This window comes from Delphinus delphis, chromosome 11 (genome assembly GCF_949987515.2).
Source record: "Delphinus delphis chromosome 11, mDelDel1.2, whole genome shotgun sequence".
Lineage (NCBI taxonomy): Eukaryota > Metazoa > Chordata > Mammalia > Artiodactyla > Delphinidae > Delphinus > Delphinus delphis.
The window spans coordinates 39,421,625-39,441,419 of record NC_082693.1 but is presented as its reverse complement, the minus strand read 5'-3'; the positions used below and the strand labels follow the sequence as shown (position 1 = coordinate 39,441,419).

The window sequence follows — 19,795 nt, the reverse complement described above, 5'->3', positions numbered from 1 at the left end:
CAGGTGAGGCAGGGGCACATGCAGGGGATAGCAGAACCCCTCCTTGGCCTCAGGCCACTGTCCCCCAGCCTGCAGAGGGAGATGAGACGTCAAAGGAGCAGGCTGAGGTGAGGAAGGGCCCCAGGAGTAGGAGCCCAAAGATTCCTAGCCTGGGGCCTGCGGCTGAAGAAGTTCTAGCCCTCCCTGTGAGAATCCGGGGCCAGGCCCTTGTTTGTTTGCTCTCAAGCTCCCTGCCCTGAGCCAGCGGGCAGCACGGAGTCCCGGGGTGGCTGCTACCCTTCCTCCACCCTGAGGCTGGGCAGATGGCAGCATGTCTGGCAGCAGCTTTGGGGCTGGCGGTCAGACCCCTGTGCCTTCTTCCTGGGTCCACTGGACTGTGCCAGAGCCGTGGCAGCCAATCAGCACCATCTCCAGGCTTTGGGGTTCCCAGGGCAAGGCCAGGCCCCCTGCCCCTGGCGGCGGCTCTCCGGTACTGGCAGCCTCGGCCTGGTTCATGGGCTCCGGGGGCCCAGTCCTAGCCCCTTCTTCAGGAGGCGGTGGGCCTGGGGTGCTGGGCTCGGGGCAGAGTTCTCCTGAGCCTGGGGGCTCTGAGTCAGAGGTGGAGGTCCAAAAAGCTGTGGCTTGAGGCCAGGGGGAGCTCTGAGACGCCGGGGGGCCCCAGGGCCAGGGTGCCACGAGGGGAGGGGGCCCTGGACGAGGGTGGGGCCGGGTCCCACTCAAGACAGAGCCAGCTGGGGGCTGCAGGCAGTAGGAGGACGTCCCAGTGTCCACACACAGAGGCTGCAGGAGCCCAGAGGCGCTGGCCGGGCAGGGCCCCTCTCCTGACGCCCGAGGGGATGGGCCCTCCCCATGGGGTGCCAGGATGAGCTGCACAGCCTGGCGAAGGGACTGCAGCCCCTCCCGCATCTGCAGCACCTGCTCAGACAGCTCCATCACCTGCAGGGAAGGGAGGAGGGTGGGAGGAGGGTGTGGTCAGTGGGGTGGGGACCTCACAACAGCAGGCGCCCCCACCCTTGCCCCTCACCCACCGCCTGCCGAAGCTTGTCCAGCATGTCTGTGTTCCTCACCTCGCTGGGCCCAAGGGGGACAGTGAGCAGGCTGTTCTCTGTGGACAGTAGGGTGGGGTTACCAGGCAGGGCTGGTGAATGAAGACAGCGTGGGGTCCAGGCTTCCGCCCGCTTAGCGCAGACCACACTGGCCTGGCCAGGCCTGCTGCCGCCAGGAACAGCCACTTACAGCCTTACCTGAGTTGCTGAATTCTGTGCAAACCGCCAGGGGGCCTCGGGCACACTGGCTTGTGCTTCTCCCTCAGGAAGCTGCCTTTGTGCCTGTCTCTTGTTCTGTCCTCCAGGCAAGGGGACACTACCTGGGCCGCCTGGCCTGCCCAGGGCCCACTTCCAACTCTGCTTCCCCAGTCCTGTATCCCCCCCAGTGGGCCAGACACGGTGCTGAGGGTTTCAGCACCATTATCTCATTTAACACGCACAACCACCTTTTTACAGATGGGAAGCTGGGGTGAGAACCGAGGTCACACAGAGATCTGGCAGCAGAGATCTCACCAAGCTCCATTCCAGCTACCTTCCAACACCAAGGTGCTGGTCTTACCCACTGCCCTGCCCAAACCATGCAGGTGGGTGAGGGCAAGAGGGCACCCAAAGTCTGTGCCCTGCCACTTTCTCAGAGGCTCCCAGGGCAAAGAGGCTGCCCTGCCAACTTCCCCCCGGACCCGGGCCCCAGTACCTGGTCCGGGAGAGGGGCTGCTGCTACATTCTGGGCCAGACCGCCTCACCCGGAAAGAGAACTTGGGCTGGTCAGAGCCACAGCCGTCCTCAATGCCATCTACTACCCTGTGGACACAGAACAACAAATCAGTTGACAGACAGCCACTGCAGTGTTTCATGGGACAAGATGCCCCACTGTCCGCAGAGGCTGCAGAAGCTTGGAGCTGGGCCGGGGGCTTGGGGCCCCAAGCGAAGGGTAACACGTGGTCCCTTCCTCTAGGAGCTCGCAGTTTCACTAGGGATTCAAACTTGAATGAGGTGAAACAGCAAGAGAGTTCTGAGCAGTGCGTGGCATGAATGGTGGAACGGGGGCAGCAGGGAGGAGGAGGAGTCAAGGAAGGCTTCTTGGAGGAGGCTGGAGGGACAGATGGGCATCCAGGGCAGGGGTGTGCCTGGCCGGGGCCCCAGCCCTATCACTGCAGCTCTGCCCAGAGTTTAGTGGCCCAGAGCTCGCTCACCTGGGGCTCAGATCTGGGGGTACATTCCATGGCACAGAGGGCAGCCGCAGCCCCTCTAAGCTCTGAGGGTGAGCAGAGGGGCCGGCCTCAGCCTGCAAAGCTCCTGCCCTGCCCGGCCGCCCTCTGCCACCCAGCGGGTGCCGGGGTGCTGGTCGTCGTGGTGATAGCAGCTTGGCGGCCGAGGAGGATGAGGTGCAGCTGGGGGACAGCAGGGGGCTGGAGGGCTCATCAGCTGGGGCTGGCGAGGCTGCGGGGCCCTGCTCCCCATCTGTCTCCTTCTCCTCCAGTGTGGACATGAGGGTGTTGTCGCCGCTCAGGGAGCTGGTGTCCACCTGGGGATAGTGGGGGACAGGGAATCATCATGGGGAGCTCCCGCTATGTCCCACTCACCACCCCCCCGACCTGGTCTCATCGCCCTAGACAGGAGGAGCTGTTTTTGTTAAACAGGATGCCCAGTGTCTCCCACCTCCCAAGGAAGAGACTCAGCAAGGGAACGGGGTGCTTTTCTGCTGCCACCACAAAGCCACCAAGCCCCGGAGGCGTTTGCTGTCCCTCAAAATGCTAGCCAAGTGTGGACACGCTGTCCCTCTGCTTGGTCCCCGAGGCTAACTGAACTATCCAGGAGGACCTGGTACCAAAAACCGGTTTGGAATTAGTAAGATAAGGCAAGAAAATTTGAAAGCCCCTCAGAGCAGTCCTGTGTCACTGTGAAGAAGCAGGGGGCACTGCAGGCCTCTCTGCAGAGGCGGCCTGGAGACTAGTGTGCGGCCTGCCTGGCCCCGACCCATGGGCACCACCCCTCATCTGTGACCTCACAGCCTCCTTGTCTGGTACCGCTGGACTCGCGGGCCGTCTCATGGGCCGGCAGAGCTGGGAGTGGCGGCTGAGCAGAGCTGGGCTGGGCTCTAAAGGACAGTGTGAGAGTGTGAAGGGGCAGCAGAGCGTAGAGCCCCACCACCACCACGTGCGGGGTGCTCACACGGCACTCCCACAAACCCCTTCTCTGCCCGCACCCTCACCTCTGCGGGGCCTCCGCCAGCACCCAGGTTGTAGCTGAGCTCCCCTCGGAGGCCCCTGCTGAAGCGGGGGGCGAACTCGGGGTACAGCGCGAGGCTCTCGTGCAGGCCAGCCAGCTGCAGACACTGCAGGACGCAGTACGTCAGCCCCTTCACATCGGCGTTGGCCTTGACCACCTGCTCACGCCGGGGCAGCTCACAGCCAATCAGATCGCCCTTCCCTGGGAAGAGGAAGCAGAGGTCAGCAAGTCCTGGCCCTCAGCCACCCGAGCCGAGATGGGGGTTGAGTGGGGCCTCTCCAGCCAGGACAGGTGGGGAGTAGTGGGGCCTGGGCCCTGGCTGACCCCTGCTGCCTGCCTCACTGGCTCCTCAGACAGGCTCGGGGTGAAGAGCACTGTGACCCAGGTGCTCAGGCACATTTGGGATCAAAGCACTGTGCTGAAACAACCCAAATTTCAGAGCTGAGACACCAGTTCTAGTGATTCCCAGGTTGCCTGTGGATCAGAATCCTCCGGGAAAGTTAAACCAACCAGACTCCCCGGGGCCCATCACTACCTACAGAATCATAATATGTACTGGAGACCCCACAATTGTTAAGCCCTGCAGGTGACTCAGAGCGTGTCCAGGAACCAGTATGTGGAACCAGCAAGTTAGTGCTGTGTGGCACAGTGAAAAAGGCAGGGGGCCGCGTTATTTCACCGCCCTGAGCCCTGGTGCCTCATCTATATGAGAGATCCTGCATTGAACTGAGTCTGTGGTGCTTTCGCGATCTTACCAGAAGGTGTCAATGGAGGGTTTTCCCACCACCCGGCTGAGACTGCCACCTGGCTGACAGCGATTGTAAAATGGCATCAACTCGAGTCCGCATCCTAATCTCAGAGATGTTAAATTGTGGGGAAAAAATGTGTGACTTAGAATCGATGAAATAGGATGTCTCCAATCAGGGACATGGTGATACGGTAGTGTAGGTAACGTGCCTGACACATAGATGGCCAATCAAAGTTCATTTCCTTCCCTTCCCTCCCGAAAAGAGTCCCCTATCGATCATTCCCAAGAGGTATGGCATGCCACCAGGGCTTGGGCAGAGCACTCACGGCCCTCACAAGGCAGCTCAACCCACGGCCAGACATTTCACGAGATTAGACAGCGTTTCCTCATCCTTAAGGAAAACGATGGCTCGCTGCCACCCCCGCTGTGGGCTGCCTCACGCTGCCAGCAGAACTCACTGAGCTTAAAGGCCTCCTCTAAATGTTCATGGACTTTTGCTCAAATTTAAGTGCAGAACGCATCGTCGTTAAATCTTATTTTCTTGGTTTCAGGCCATCCTTCTGGTTCCTTCGGAGAGCTGTTTGCATCTCAGTGTGATCATCTGATGAATGAGCTCTCTGTCCTCACGTGTGTCATCTGGAAATAGGATAAGTATGTATTTCTTGTCTTCATCCAAGAGGGGAGATAAAACCGAGAAATAGGACAGGACCGAGGACGGAGTTCCATACCACTGGTCTCAGGGACCAGAGCCTGCCCTCCAGGCTGGCCTCTCAGACACAGCCTCCAGCTCAGCTCCTCAAGGCCTGTAAGGTCCTCCCTGCACCGTTGCCCAGCTCACCTCTCTTCGTCCTGCCTCTTTCCTCCCCAACTAACTTTGCACACTTAGCTGTTAGTTCATACACAGAGGTAAGGGCCAGAAATGACACTGCTAGATGTGCCGTGAGCCTTAGCTGCAAGGAGCAGGCAGGAAGCACCTGGATGTTCAACTAAGGAGGCAGGTGGGGGATGGGGTGAAGGCAAAGCAGAAAACCAGGCCATGATGAGGGCTGGGGAACCAGGCATCCACCAGGGCATCCAGAGGGGCCACGTCAACAGAGGAAACAGTTCATCCGGAACATGTGGGTAGGGACAGGATGGATCAAAGGTGGCTTAGGTCCCAGTGCTGGGGAATTCTGGAGGCAAAGGCCACGGCACAGGCCGTGGCCACCCGTGAAGCTGTCTTAATACCGAACGTGGATATTCTGAGACCTGGTGCCTGGCATCAGAGAAGAGAGATTCTTTCAGGACCCATGCCAGCTCCCAGCCATGCTGCTTCCTCAGCTCCCAGCTGAAAACCATCTGCTTAATAATCCACTAGACAATCTTGCTTTGGAGTGACCAGTCTGCCACTGTCAAAATCTGCCTTTTTGCCCTTCTGAATCTCTCCAGTTCCCCATCATTTCTCAAGGACTGCCAGCCATATGTGAGTGGCCATAACTCCGTTTGTTCAGAGTCCTGGCATTAACTCCACGTAGGGCGAGAAGTCAAACTCATGAACGACACCTCTCTCAGCTCGCATGGTATTTCTTTCTTCTGTTTCCTGTTGGAAGACCATCCTCCTCAAGGAAGAGAGGATGGACACACAGTCGCTGCTGGGCGTGTGGTCTTGCTGGTTCTCCAGGTTAATGACAGGCTTCAGCCCCTCCAGGCGTCAGCTGTCCCCACAGGGAGTCTGCAAGTGCTGCTGCCTGAGGATTTGGCTGTGGTCCTGGCGCCTTCCATCAGTGTGTGAGGCCCTCCGTGACCCACGCAGATCACAGCATCCCCACCCTCTGGGGTCCCTGCTGAAAGCCTCCCACAGCCCCGGAGCCTGCAGCCCCGTGTTGCCCACTACCCTGAAATCGCGCCCTTTCTGCAGGATGAGTCTCCCCAGAGCAGAGCGCCTAAGAACACAGTGTTAAGAAGCCTGAGGTTTAGAGTTAGCAGACCAGGTTCTAGCCTTAGCCTGCCTGTTCATTAACCTCTTGGAGCCTCAGTTCCCTTCTATGCAAAATGGAATAGCGATCATTCCTCCGCACTGGGTTTTGTGAGGTTTGTGTGAGTTGAAGCATGTAAGGGCCAGGACACAGGGCTGACCCCGCTGCGGGACCCCTGGGGCCAGCATTATTATCATGTCAGTTCTGAAACTGCAATCTCCCCTTCCTTGTCTAGGGAACTGATCCCTCATCTTCACCTCTTTCTTTTGCCAAGAAGGGAAGTGTATTCAGAGTCTGAGCTCTGCTGTCACCCATCGCAACCCTGGGCTTGTTCGAGGACCTTCCCTAGGAAAGTAGCATCTTCCCTCTTGGGCCTGGCCGGGGTGGGCGGGGGGGGGGGGAGGTTGCAGTGAATAAGCATGGCGTTCACACACACCTCCGGTCAGTTAATCTTCAACAAAGGAGGCAAGAATTTACAATGGGAAAAAGACAATCTTTTCAGCAAGGGATGTTGGGAAAGTTGGACAGCCTCATGTAAATTAGAACACACCCTCTCACCATACACAAAAATAAACTCAAAACGGCTCAAAAACTTAAACATAAGAGATTACACCATAAAACCCCTAGAGGGGACATTGGCAAAACATTCTCTGATATAAATCGTATCAGTGTTCTCTTAGATCAGTCTCCGAAGGCAATAGAAATAAAAGCAAAAATAAACGAATGGACTAATCAAATACTAGCTTTTGCATAGCAAAGGAAACCATAAACAAAGTGAAAAGACAACCTATGGAATGGGAGAAAATATTTGCAAACGATGCAACCGACAAGGGCTTAATTCCCAAAATATACAAACAGCTCATACAACTCAACAACAAAATAACAAACAATCCAATCGAAAAAGAACCAAACAGACATTTCTCCAAAGAAGACATACAGGTGGCCAAGAGGCACATGAAAAGATGCTCAACATCGCTAATTATTAGAGAAATGCAAACCAAAATTTCAATGAGGTACCATGTCACACCGGTCAGAATGGCCATCATTAAAAAGTCTACAAATAACAAATGCTGGAGAGGGTGTGGAGAAAAGGGAACCCTCCTATACTGTCGGTGGGAATGCAAGTTGGTGCAGCCACTGTGGAAAACAGAATGGAGGTTCCTCAAAAAACTAAAAAGGGAGTTGCCGTATGATCCAGCAATCCCACTCCTGGGCATATATCCAGACAAAACTCTAATTCAAAAAGATATAAGCACCCCTATGTTCACAGCAGCAGTATGTACAATAGCCAAGACATGGAAACAACCTAAATGCTCATCGACAGACAAATGGATAAAGAAGATGTGGTATATATATATATATATATATATATATATATATATATATATATATATATATATAATGGAATACTACTTGGCCATAAAAAAGAATGAAATAATTCCATTTGCAGCAACGTAGGTAGAACTAGAGATTATCATACTAAGTGAAGTCAGTCAGACAAAGACAAATACCACGTGTTATCACTTATATGTGGAATCTAAAATATGACACACATGAACATACCTACAAAACAGAAACAGACTCACAGGCATAGAGAACAGACTTGTGGTTGCCAAGGGGGAGGGGGGTGGGGGAGGGTTGGATTGTGAGTTAGGGTTAGCAGATGCAAACTATTATACATAGAATGGATACACAACAAGTCCTGCTGTATAACAAAGGGAACTATATTAAATATTCTGTGATAAACCAGAATGGAAAAGAATATAAAAAAAGAACATATATATATATGTATAACTGAATCACTTTGCCGCACAGCAGAAATTAACACAGCGTTGTAAATCGACTCTACTTCAATAAATTAAAAGAAAAAAAAAAAAGGGCTTCCCTGGTGGCGCAGTGGTTGAGAGTCCGCCTGCCGATGCAGGGGACACGGGTTCGTGCCCCGGTCTGGGAAGATCCCACATGCCGCGGAGCGGCTGGGCCTGTGAGCCACGGCCGCTGAGCCTGCGCGTCCGGAGCCTGTGCTCCGCAACGGGAGAGGCCGCAGCAGTGAGAGGCCCGCGTACCGCCAATAAAAAAAAAAAAAATGGCGTCCATGCCTCCCTTTCTCCTGCCTGAACACTCTTTCCAGCACTTTCCTCCTTAGCATTTGATTTTCCTCCTTGACAGGAAGTGCTCCCCTCCGTCCCCTCACAGACCGAAGGCTGGTCCTTCGCTCAGTCTGGCCTACAGCACCCGTGAGATTGAGTTCACCTTGTGTTGCCGCCTTGTGGTCACTGGGTCCGCTCTGAGCTTTGCCCAGGGCTCCATGGCTACTCCTGACCCCACCCTGGCTGTTTCTCCCTGGTGGCCTTGCCTGCGTCTTCTCTCCGCGTTTTCTGCAGATGGGGCCCTGGTTCCACCCGCCTCCCCGCAAGCCCTGGCGTCCTCCGTCCCACCCTCACAAACCTAGGATGGCGAGCACGGTGCCGCCCTTGAGCACCTCCATGGAGCCGGAGCAGACGAAGTAGAGGGCCTGGAGGGCGTCGCCTTGGTGGATGAGATACTCGCCAGGCGTGCAAAAGGCGGGCCGCAGGGCCAGGGACAGCGCCCGCAGGCAGCCGCGGCTCGCCGCCTCAAACAGGGGCAGCTGCAGGACCTCCTTGTGAAGGTGCATGGCAATGTCTGCGCGGAGCTCGTCCGGGAGGCTCTGCAACAGCTGCGGGTGGGATCAGGTGCCGAAGGTTAGGGTGGAGAGTGGGAGGCAGCCTCCCGCCAGCCCTTTCCACCCCGAGGGCCTCAGAGCAAGGGCAGGCGTGGGAGGGGCCTTGATTCCCCCCTCCCCCCACTCGCACAGCATCCAGCTCCACACAGGGTCCAATCAGTGAGGGGGGCCGCCTCTGCCTCCCTCTCAATCACTTTATCCTCCCCGCCCCCCATGGGCAGCCCTGCTTTCCCCCTCCCGGCCTTAGACCTGGCCGGCAGTGAGCAGGGCCTCTAGACCTAGCGAGCGTGGAGACGGGCCTCCGAGCCGGCCCGGCTGCCTTCTGCTCCTTGCCGCTGGCCGCCCAGGACAGAGCGGAGGCAGGGGGGTCAGAATTCTGCATCTCTTGCCCTCCAGCCCGCTGCTCCTGGGACTCTAGGCCGAGCGCACACTCCTTGAAGGAGCAAAGGCAGGAAGGGCCGGCCCTGGAGGCCTGCGCACCTCGGTGGTGTCGATACCGTTGTTCACCGCCCAGGTCGCCTGGAAGTACTCGAGCATGCGCTGCTTGAGGGGCTTGGGGATGCGGTGGATGCGGATGTAGTCGCGCAGGTCGCGGGTGCGGCTGTGGTACAGAAAGCGGCGGGCGTACATGCGCTGGATGATGGCCGTCACGTTCCCAAACACCACCGCGTGCATCAGGGCTGGGGAGGGTGGCGAGAGGGGTCACCTCCAGGACCAGCCTGGCCCGGCCGGACACCGTGCGGGACACATCTGTCCTCCCCACCCGCAGCCCCGCGCTGGGCAAGGCCCCCGGCCGCTGTGTGGGGTGGAGTCCTGCGGCCAGGTGGGCTCTCCTGGCCCTGGGCTCGGGTTCCTTGGGGCCCCTAGGCGGAAGCACCTCTGGGAAGGACCTCGGGGCCCTGTGGGAGGTGGGGAGGGAGGGGTGGCCCAGGGCATGAGTCGGGGAGAGGGCCCTGGACTGGGAACGGGGCAGGCCTCACCGCCGATGAGCATGGTGCAGATGGAGAAGATCTTCTCCGTGTCCGTGTTGGCAGACACGTTGCCGAAGCCCACGCTGGTGAGGCTGCTGAGTGCGAAGTAGAGGGAGGTGATGTAGGCGCTGCGCAGTGAGGGGCCGCCCAGGAGCTCGGGCCCCGTCCTGTTGGCCTCGCTGCTGCTGCTGCTACAGTTGTCACTCTGGCCAGAGCTGTTCCCTATAGCTGGGCTCCGGCCCACCAGGTAGTAGGGGGTCTCCAGTCGGCGGGCCAGCTCCTGCAGCCAGCCTGGGGAGGGGGGCAGGACAGCACTGCTGCACTGTGGGCGCAGGTGTGCCTGCTGGTACCCCCGGGGGGGGGGACACACATGGCTGCAAATCCACCCCCCACGGCTTCCTGCCATGTCCGTCCCTCCTCTGCCAGCCCGGCGTGCCCCTGTGCACCCCCTCCCCCCTCCCCAAGACAAGCACACGAGGTCGAGACTGTCATCTCCCCAGACGGTGTCTCTGGGTGCCGAGGCTGGAGTGAGGAGCTCTGCACCCTCCTCCCTGTGCTGGCGCTAATCCCGGGGCGGTGGGCCCAGCTGGAGGGGGCAGAGGGACTAGGGGGTTCATTGCACCAGCCACAGCCTCATCCGCAGGGCCGCCTCCTCTGCCTTGTCCTCCCAGACTCCTCTTGCTTTTTCTCTGAGCTCCGGGAAGCCGCCCCCGATTCAGCCTCATCCCCCCCACCCCACAACCACACACACCACCCAACCTCATGCACGCGTTCTTGGGCACACCGACGTGGACGTGTGCACACACCAGTAAGGTTACAGACACAGTCGAGAGGACAAGGACACACGTGTGTGAGCACAGTCCCAGGAGCACAGCCATGGCCTGTGCACACTTGGGAGAGACAAGGGTACGCGGGCGCTTGCACACTGACACCCAGGTAGGAGAGGGACACACCTGCATGGACACGAGCACACAGGTGAGTGCACTCAGAGGCCACAGACAGGCAGGCCACCGCCGTGCACACAGCTCTCTACACGCAGACACAAGCCAGCCTGGGACACTGAGAGGAGAATAAAGATCGCCCCAGTCTCATCAACCCCCCCATTCTCTGGTCTGGCCTTGGAGGAGGTGGGGCTGCGTACTGGGGTCTCTCAGGAGCCCACAGCCGCCCAGAGTTACTCAGCCCAGCTGGAGGGCTGTGGGAATTCTAGGGTGTTAGATGGGGGTTCCCAGGGTCCACAGAGGTCCCAGGGGTCCTGGCAGAGCTGGGGGCCATGGGGAGCAAGGGAGAGAGAGCAGATCTAGCATAGAAGTCCAGAGGGTGGGCTCAGGATCACAGGCTGCGGTGAGACCCACCTCTCCACGTGCCCCTCCCCAGCTCCCTACTCCACACTCACCCTGACATCGCACATGCTGCTGCTCTCTGTGGCCCTCACACCCCTCCTCCCACCACACACCCATTCATTCAGCAATCTCACACGTGGGCCAGGAGCCGGGGGACCCCCAGAAGCTTACTGCAAAAACGTCTCACAGGTACACAGCACCCGAGGGTCCCGGGATGGGGCTCAAACCCACGTGCTATTGGCTAGAGCTAGAAGGCTTCCCGGAAAAGGGGACACTGGTGGTTTGTCTCAGAGGATGGGTAGTTTTGAGACAAACTGAGAGGGGGTCATTCCTGATCTAGGGAAAGGTGTGGGCTAAACCTAGAGCTGGAGACAAGTACAGGCGAGCAGCTTGGCTTAGCTAGAATGTGGGGTCCGCACTGAGGGAGCAAACTCCAGGCTAAGGAGTTGGGGGGATGTGTAAAGTCCGGAGCCAAGGTGAAGACTCACCCTCCTGTTATTTGAGATGTGCTGTGAGAACGCAAGGAAGTACACAAAACCCTTCAGTCGTTACTTAGTTGGGCCTCTGAGGTGAAGCCGTAGCTGGGTGAGGAGGGGGCTGGAGGGTGGAGAAGCAGGAGGGTGAGGGCAGGATGCAGAGGGGTCCCTCCTCACTCAGTCTTGGTCATGGGGCATTGGCAGCCCCTGGAGCTGGTGGCGGGATGGTCCCTCTGCGTGTCGGCGGCAGAGGCCGTTCTGGAGGCTTTCATACTGAGAAATGCTCTGAGCGACCTCCCTCAGTGTTTAGCACACTCTTGAAAATCCAGCCCATCTCCACGGGGCTAATGGGATTCTGGGGCTGGAACTTTATGTCCACACCAGGGCAGTGGAGCAGTAGAACCAAGGCAAGGAGGCAAAGGGAAGGCACCTCCCACCACACAGAGCTGGGCCAACAAGAGACGCCACCCTCACCCATGGACATCCCTCCCGAGGTGGACTTAGGGAGGTCTGGGTGTGGCTCCCACCCAGCTGGGGGGTAGTTTCCCTGGAGAAAGAAGGGGCAGATGATGATGTGAAGGACTTGGGAACTCCCCTAATGTGAACTAGCCCCTCTGGAACTTAGGGTTCAAGGGTGTGATCTGCCCAACAGTCAGCCCGCCCCTTACAAGCCCCATGCTCTCCGTGGAGGGGCTCAGAGCCCCTCTGGGAGCCAAAGGTGTTCTTCATGTCAGCTCAGCAGCCCCTGTGACGTGGTCAGAATGGAGGATCCCCATGGACGCAAGACACTGGGTGTCTGGGCTGTGTGTGGGGAGGGGACTGACCTGGGGATGTGGTGTGTCACCCACGTAGGGGTTGGGGCTCTGCATCACTGTTACCCATCTCCCAGTCCTCTGAGCATGTTCGTCGGGGGCGTCTGACCCCAGAGCCGCCTCCGCCACAGCCTTCCTCTGGGAAGGGCAGGCGCCAAGGAGCTGACATACTGCCTGGAACGTGTTGGTTCCTGTGCTCAGCAGCTAGAGCTTTGGGGAATATCCAAGTGGGCCTCTGGGCTACACACCAGTCTCCGTGGGCTTGGCGAGGGAGGGAGGATTAGCGGGAGTCTCCTCGTCCCTGGGAACAGATCAGAGCATGTTTCTAAGGCCAACCTGGACTCCTGGTGACCGACCCCATCAAGAGAAGACAGTCATGGCGGGGGGCATCTGAGCAGCTGGGCTCTTGCCCACTGACTGGAAACGGGGGCTAAAGGCCAGTTACGGGGAAGTTGCCAGAGGGCTGGAGGGCATGGGAGGAAGAAGGTGTGTCCAATTTTGGATCTGCGGGCGTGGAGAGTTAGACGTTGTTGGAACAGAACGGTCTGGAGACAGAGAGAGAGGATGGAAGTTGAGATGTTCACACCGTGGTGCCAGTGGAATCGCCCAGGGAGAGCAAGGCGGGGGGCCGGGGAAGGAGGAGGCCTCCTCACAGGGCAGAGAGATGGCTGGCAGGGTCAGGTGCTACAGGGACTTCAAAGGGATAAGAGTTTGGCCCCAGAAGGTCACTGTGACCTTTAGGGTGACATTTGGGGTTGAGAGGTGGAGGTGGAAGCCCTCCTGGCAGGAGTTAAGACGTGAGTGGGAGGTGAGCAGAGAGAGGAGCTGCGAGAGGGGAGGTGAAATGAGAGTGAAGACGCTGGTGGGACGCAGAGAAAGGCTGCATTTCGGGCTGGGGAAGGGCTGAAGCAGCTGAGAACCATGCTGCCGGAGGTGACAGGAGTGGGCAAGGGGCCTTAGGGGCCAAGATGGTGGGGGATGAGCTTTTGAGAGGGTGGCCGGAAAGCGCCAGGCATCGGAGCAACCCTGGAGAGGTCTTCTGAGAGGGGTGGGGTACCCAGCTGGGCAGGCAGTGGGCGAATGTGAATGTGGCACAAGCTTGACCACGAGGAGGCCATGATGGGTGAATAGACTCCCCCAGGCAGCCCACCAGGCTTCCTCCACAACGTGGGCCTGCAGGAGAGCAGGCCTGCCTCGAGGTGGTGGCTCTGTCACGCTCCCACCTGCACACACACGCGCCAGCCCCCTCATTCTGCTTACAAACACACACCTACTGGCACACATGCCCCTGATACACACCTATGGGCATGTACACATGCAGACTTGCACACATCTCTCTGCTACCTTACATCAGCTCACGGACATCCCCTGCTAGACACACACTTGGACTCACATTTCCCTGACGCACGCACCCTCAAGTGAACAGACTCCTTGGGCACATATGTACACACACACGCACACGCGTGCGTGCACACACACACACGCACACACACAGAGGCAGCCTCCAGTACCGATCTCAGGCAGCTCGGAGGCGCTGCTCTCGATTTCCCGCTGGCCGATGTAGAACCAGATGCAGGCCACCCAGTGGGCGAGCAGGGCGAACACGGCCATGAGCAGGGTCAGCACCACGGCGCTGTACTGCGAGTAGCGGTCCAACCGCGGGAGCAGGCGCAGCAGGCGCAGCAGGCGCAGCGTCTTCAGCAGATGCGCCCCGAAGTACTGAGGTGGGGGGAGGGGGAGGTCACCCCAGGGCTGGACCCCCCCGTTCTGCCCCAAAGTCCACCCAGCCCAGCCGCACTGACCACGTTGACCTTGAAGGCGTGTAGCAGGTCGAAGGGCAGCGCCGCAATGACATCCAGCAGGAACCAGGTGCTAACGTAGTGGAGGCAAATGGACTTTGGGGCAAACACCACCTGGCCCGACTTGGACACGAACGTGGTGCGGAAATTCAGCACAATGTCTGGGGGAAGTTGGGGCGGGAGTCAGCACCGGTGGGGAGGAGCCACATTTTCCTGGGCACCTGCTCAGTGTGTAACACTGTCCTGGGCCCTTTACCTGCATTGTCTTAGTTTTCATAGTAAGCCAGAGGGTGGATACTGTGCCTATGTGATGGAGGGAGAAACCAGCTTGGAGAGGCTATGACTAGCTCAGGGCCAAGTAACCCATTAGTGATGAAGACATATTCGGAGCCTAGGTCTGATTTCAAGGCCCACAGGTCATAAACGGGGGAGGGCAAGGGGGACACTGGGGGGCAGTAGAAGCCATGCAGAGTATCCCCATCAAAGCCCGGGGGGTCACTGGCCCAGGGAGGGGTGGGAGGCACAGAGCACACATACCAAGAATGAAGAGGACCTCCACGGCCAGGTCGCAGACGCTGGGAGGGCCACGGGCGGCACTGGGCTCCCGGGCTGTGCTCACGCACACGCTGTAGGGCACGGTGACAGCCACGTAGAGGGTGGCGAGCAGGATGAAGCCGTCCCAAGTGGCCCTCAGTGCCCCACAGTGCAGCAGGATGAAGGGTGACTTCCGGATGGCAGCGACTTTGTACTCGGGCAAATTTGGCTTCTCTCCAAACACCCCCTGAATGAGAGGCAGGGCAGGTCCAGGCAGGGAGAACAGGAAATTGGCACAGACTGAGTTTGGATGGGGTCTGGGACAGGCATCTGCCTCCTTTCTCTCCCTGCATTCTCAGAACGACCTCTGACACAGGCATCAGAGTCCCCTTGTTATAGATCAGAAGACTGAGGATTGGTGAGCTCAAGTGACTTAGGTGAGGTCACACAGCTGCTTAGGGGAGGAGCCAAGATTGAGCCAGGGCCCATCTGACTCCAGAGCCAAAACTCTCCGCCATACCTTCGACAGATGAGGCATGTGACATTCTCACCACAAGCCCCAAAGTGCTGGTGGGGCCTGAGTAGACCCCTGGACATTCTCTCTGTGGTGGGCTTGGTTCCCCTTCTCCATCTCCTCAACCGGCCCCTACCCTGCCCCACCCCCCAAACACACGCCCTAGCGCCAATCCACCTTATTGAGCTTGTGCTTGCCCTTGGGCTGCTTCTGCAGGTGCCCAGACAGGTGGTAGAGCACAGCCCGGCTCCGTCGCCGGTTGGCATTGAAGCCTTTGGACCCTGCCCGGCCATATCGGCGTCGGCCACCACCTGCAAAAGAAGAGGGGCGGGAGAGAATGATGGGCGAAGCGCTCACACGCCTCAGTCCAGGGGCTTGCGGGTAGGACACCAGTTGCTGGCCCAAGGGCTGGTCCGGCTCACTGCCTAGTTAGTCTATTTAGAGCTGGGGGCACCAGCGTTTCTCACTTCCTGGGGTCACTTGCCAACACCAGCAACGGGCAGTCCTGGGGGTGCTTACAGACACTCCCCCCAGTGCCTGCTTCTAGGAGAAGGAGGTTTGGATCCAGGCAAGAGAGGAACACCACAGGGAAAGGCCTGAGAGAGGGGAGTGGGAGGTAGTTCCCAGGGTGGGGGAGTGCAGAGCTAGCAGGAGGCCATTGGGCAGAGTCGAGGCTGCCCAGGGCTGGGGGTGGGGGATGGGGAACAGAGAGCACCCCCAACACCCCCAAATGGCAAAGAGGCCTTGGAGCAGCTTCTGATGACAGCTTTGTGAGCTGTCCAAAGGCCACCCCCAGCCCTTAGAGGATGCAAGAGGGGAAAGACCACAAGGACTTAAAAGAGGGCTTTGGCCAGGGCTCCCCAGACAGGTTTGCATGAGGACAAGGAACCAGGTGGGTCTGTGCTCAGCCTCACTAATTGGTGGGAAAATGGTACTTCACGGGCACTAGTGGAATTTGTTTCTTTCAGTTTCTTAGTAAAGTTGACTTTGAAAGTCCAACTTTGTCTCCACAAGCTCTCCGTACCTGGGCCTGGGGAGATGAGAGCAGCACAGGCTCCTCGGCCAGCAGAGCGGGAGTCCGCGAGTGCAGGCGGGGTGGGGGGCCCACAATGGCCCCGCCAAGGCTTGAGGTACCCAACACCCCAGCCGCGGCAGCCAAGTCGGCAGCCCCACAGGCACCCACCTGTCTCCTTCCAGCTGTCGGGGCCCCCTCGGTTCTTGGTATCACTGATGTCCTTGTGAGAGACCAGGAAGAGGGCCACCTCCCCTTTCTCATTCTTTATGGGTATCACATCCAGGAGACACCAGAACGGGAGCCCTGGGCACAAAGACAGACTCAGCCCAGCTCCCATTCTCCGTCCGAGGCAAGGTGACAGAGGGGCCATTGACACCCCTGGTCAAGGCACATGCCAGCTCCACTTAGGACACTTAGACTTGATCCAACAGGGCAGGGGAAGGCAAGGGAGAGCAGAGACGACAGTCAGACATGTGTGTTCATAGATCTGTCCTGCTAAGTAAGATGGGGACATTTTTCTGCTGGGGTGGGAAATCCAAGATGGGAAATTGAGTACCAGCTGAGATTGGGGTGAGGACCGAAGAAAGGAGGGGCCAGGAACAAGAGGAGGGGTGGAGAAAGAGGAGAGGGGAATGTGGGAAGATGGGATGAGATGGGGAGGTGGAGAAGATGGGATTGGAAAGGAGGGACTGTGGATGGGGTGGGTACCAGGCTGGGTGAGACCGCGAAAGTAAGGCAGGTTGGCCAGGCGGCCCCTCACCGCTCTTCCGGTACAGGATCAGCTCGGCCTTGAACTCCTTGTGCTCATCCAGGGCCTTGCGGATCTGTTGGCGGACGAGCTCACTGGTGTCTGGCCCATAGAGGAAGGAGCAGGCACAGCCCCGCTGCATGACCTCGGCCCGGGAGAAACCCGTGAGGTCGCAGAAGCCATCAGAGCAGTAGACCACAGGGAAGAGCCCCGCCACCTGGGCGTTGCCCAGCACGAAGTTACTATCTGCAAGAGAGCACCCCTCAGAGGAGGTGTGGGGTGAAGGGGCACAGGGTCTACTACCCCTCCTTTCCCAATTGCCTGCAATCAAAGGGTAGGTGTTACAAATCCCAGGAATCCTGTGTGTGAGTGTTTGGGATGGGGAGTTGGGGGAGGGTTAGGACAGGAGCTGTTTATGAACAGGAATTAGAGTGTCACCTGTGTGTCGGTGCCCTGCAAGGTCCCACTCCTAGCATCGTGTGTATAAGTGCATTCAAGAATTGGCATGTGTGAGCCCTGAGGTTGGTGAATGCAGCCCCGTGTGGGTACTGTGCCCTCTGGAGTGTGACCTGAGCAGCTTGGGGTAAGGGGTGGGGTTAGGGATATCCAAAGGAGGACTGCAGGACCAGTTCTAGGCCAGCCTCAGCCCCCCTCCCCCCGCCCCGCCAGCTTCTGCCAGGTTCACTCACCAGCCAGGTACTCGGGTTGGCTATTTGGCTCCTCCCACCGAGACACACTTGGACGGAGAGGCAATCCAAGCCACCATCTATTCTGCACTCTGTTTGAGCCCCAGTTGCCTGAGCCCCTGGCTCAGGAATTAGTGAATGTGATCCACAATGGGGGTGTAAGAACGGTAGCTGAGCTCTGGCAGCCTGGAGCCAGGAGTGTATTGGGTAGTGGGGGGCGCTGAATCAGCAGGCTGCGGGAGCCAAGTGCAGGCAAAGCAGATGGAGAAGCCTGGGGTGGGGATGGTCTCAGAGATGGGCTTCCACCCCTATCAGGAACCAGAGACAGAGGCAGAGAGCTGGGAAGCCCCACTGGGGGTGAGTTTGAAGGAGGAGGAGAAGGGAGGGGGCTTTCACGACTTTCCCAGTGCTCAGAGCCCCGGAAAGCCAGGATCCAGAAGCTCTGGTCACCTTCTCCAAACTTCCCCAGTCTTAGTGGGAGTCCCCAAACCTATCCTTTTGGGGCTAGAGGGCTCAGTGGGTTTAGGCTGGTGGGTTTAGGTGGTGAGGTGAGGTTGGACTAACAGTGCTCTCCTGAGTCCCGCCTACTCTATCTTGGTTTGCAAACCTCTTTTCTAAACCTGTTTTTTTAGCCTCTAGGCTGTCCCTCGAGCACCGCTTCCTTGCCTCACTTCCCAACCCGCCAGTTCGAGGGTAGTCTCGGTGGGATAGCGTCAGACGCAGGGATGGGATAGGTTACACTGACTAGGTCGGGGTTCGCGACCCCAGGAACAGACGACATGACCGGCCCCCAAACCCAGAGAGTTCTAGCCATTTTGCCTGGCCCGGGGCAGTGTTGACTCTGAATTTTTCGGAAACGGCGTCTGGAAGGAGACGGTGGTCCCAGCTAAAAGTGGGGCTCAGGGAAGAGAGGGCGAGAGCAGGAGGGCTCCAGGCTGAGGTGTCTGGGTGCAGGACTGACGGGAACACTGGCCAGGGACAGCTGGTCCGGGAGCCAGTGGGGCGAGGGTCGGGACTCACGCGTGCCGTCGAAGCGCGTGGCGATGGTGTCCAGGAAGGTGTTCTGCGGCGCCAGGAGTCCCCGCATGGCCGGCATCTTAGGCGGCTGTGGCCGCCTGCCCCATCCCTCCGGGGCGAGGGGGCTCAGCGCCGGGGGAGGGCGCCCAACTCGGCCGCCCCCCGCCGGGCCCCGCGCCCCCTAGCGCAGCCGTCGGGGGGCAATGCCCACCCCGGACTCGCAGGTCCCGCCAGCCGCCCGCGCGCAAGGGGGCGTCCCCGCCGTCGGGGCCCGGAGCATGGCGCGCGGCTCCTCGCGCCCTGGCCGCCCACGATTCCCGGACTCCCGGCTCCGCGCCCTCTGTGCTCTCGGCACCTTCGGCTCGAGGTGGCTGCAGCAGCGGCTCCCGTTTCGGCTGCGGGTCGGCTCCGGCTCGGGCTCCGCTGGGCACCAGATCCCCGCAGCTACCTCCTTCTGTCGGGGAGAAGCGGCAGCCTCCCTCCCTCCCTCCGGCGCCCGCAGCCAGCACCGGGGTAACCATGGAGACGGGGCACACCCAGGCAGGGCTGCCTCCTTAAAGGGACAGGCCTCCCGCCGAGGGATTCCCCCCTCCCCTCGGGACCTCGTGGGGGCAGGGGAAGCGGCGCCCTCCCTCCCTCCCCGCGCCACGCAGGCCGCCCGGGCCACCCCGAGCCGCCCCGCCCGCCCCTCGGAGAACGACGGGCAAGCGCCTGGTCCCGCTCGGGCAGACTCAGCCGCAGGGGTGAGGCGTCTTTCTCTGCAGCATGGGGGTTCTCAGAGAGCCTGGCAGCCTCTCCTCCCCCGGAGGGACCTGAGGAGAGCTTAGGCGGGGGATGAGCGGGGGGTGCGTGGTTTAGAAGATTTCCCCTAAGAAAAATGTAATGGGAAAGGGGGCTGGGCCAGCAGGTGGAGGTGGTGAAGACCGGTGGTTGGCGGAGGTTGGGGCAGGGGAAGTCTAAAAGGAGATTTGGGGGAGGGGGTTTAAACCCAGCTTTTAGGCATCCAAGCCTTTCTTAGCCTCAACTTGACCCTCCAGGGAATGGATCGATCCGTCACTAAGCGACGCCGCGGCTGGCTGGAGCTGCCAGGAAATAGGAGGGTGGGTAGTCCTGGAAATAGGGTTTAGACGACGCTCTCCGTGTGTGCCCGGGAGGTGGAGGGGTGGAAAGTGGAAATGAGGTGTGTGGGGATGGGGGC

General features: G+C 59.1%; 1 protein-coding gene across 3 annotated transcripts; it reads right to left on the bottom strand.

Moving 5' to 3' along the window:
• Positions 1 to 95: 95 nt before the first annotated feature.
• KCNH3 (potassium voltage-gated channel subfamily H member 3) lies at positions 96 to 19,032 on the bottom strand. 3 transcript variants are annotated; one of them, XM_060024720.1, is made up of 15 exons: positions 18,601 to 19,032; positions 16,907 to 17,140; positions 16,315 to 16,449; positions 15,309 to 15,442; positions 14,621 to 14,864; positions 14,087 to 14,244; positions 13,796 to 14,003; positions 9,663 to 9,944; positions 9,163 to 9,362; positions 8,427 to 8,676; positions 3,259 to 3,476; positions 2,240 to 2,571; positions 1,741 to 1,847; positions 1,029 to 1,105; positions 96 to 936 (listed from the first exon to the last, which is right to left on the bottom strand). In XM_060024720.1, the coding sequence occupies exons 1-15, from the start codon at positions 18,674 to 18,676 to the stop codon at positions 340 to 342; spliced, it is 3,252 nt and encodes a 1,083-aa protein (XP_059880703.1). In that variant the 5' UTR covers positions 18,677 to 19,032; the 3' UTR covers positions 96 to 339. The 3 variants fall into 3 exon arrangements, with proteins under 3 accessions (XP_059880703.1, XP_059880704.1, XP_059880705.1); XM_060024721.1 differs by lacking the exon at positions 18,601 to 19,032 and adding an exon at positions 17,584 to 17,744; XM_060024722.1 differs by lacking the exon at positions 18,601 to 19,032 and having other exon boundaries at positions 16,315 to 16,564; positions 16,907 to 17,009.
• Positions 19,033 to 19,795: the final 763 nt, after the last annotated feature.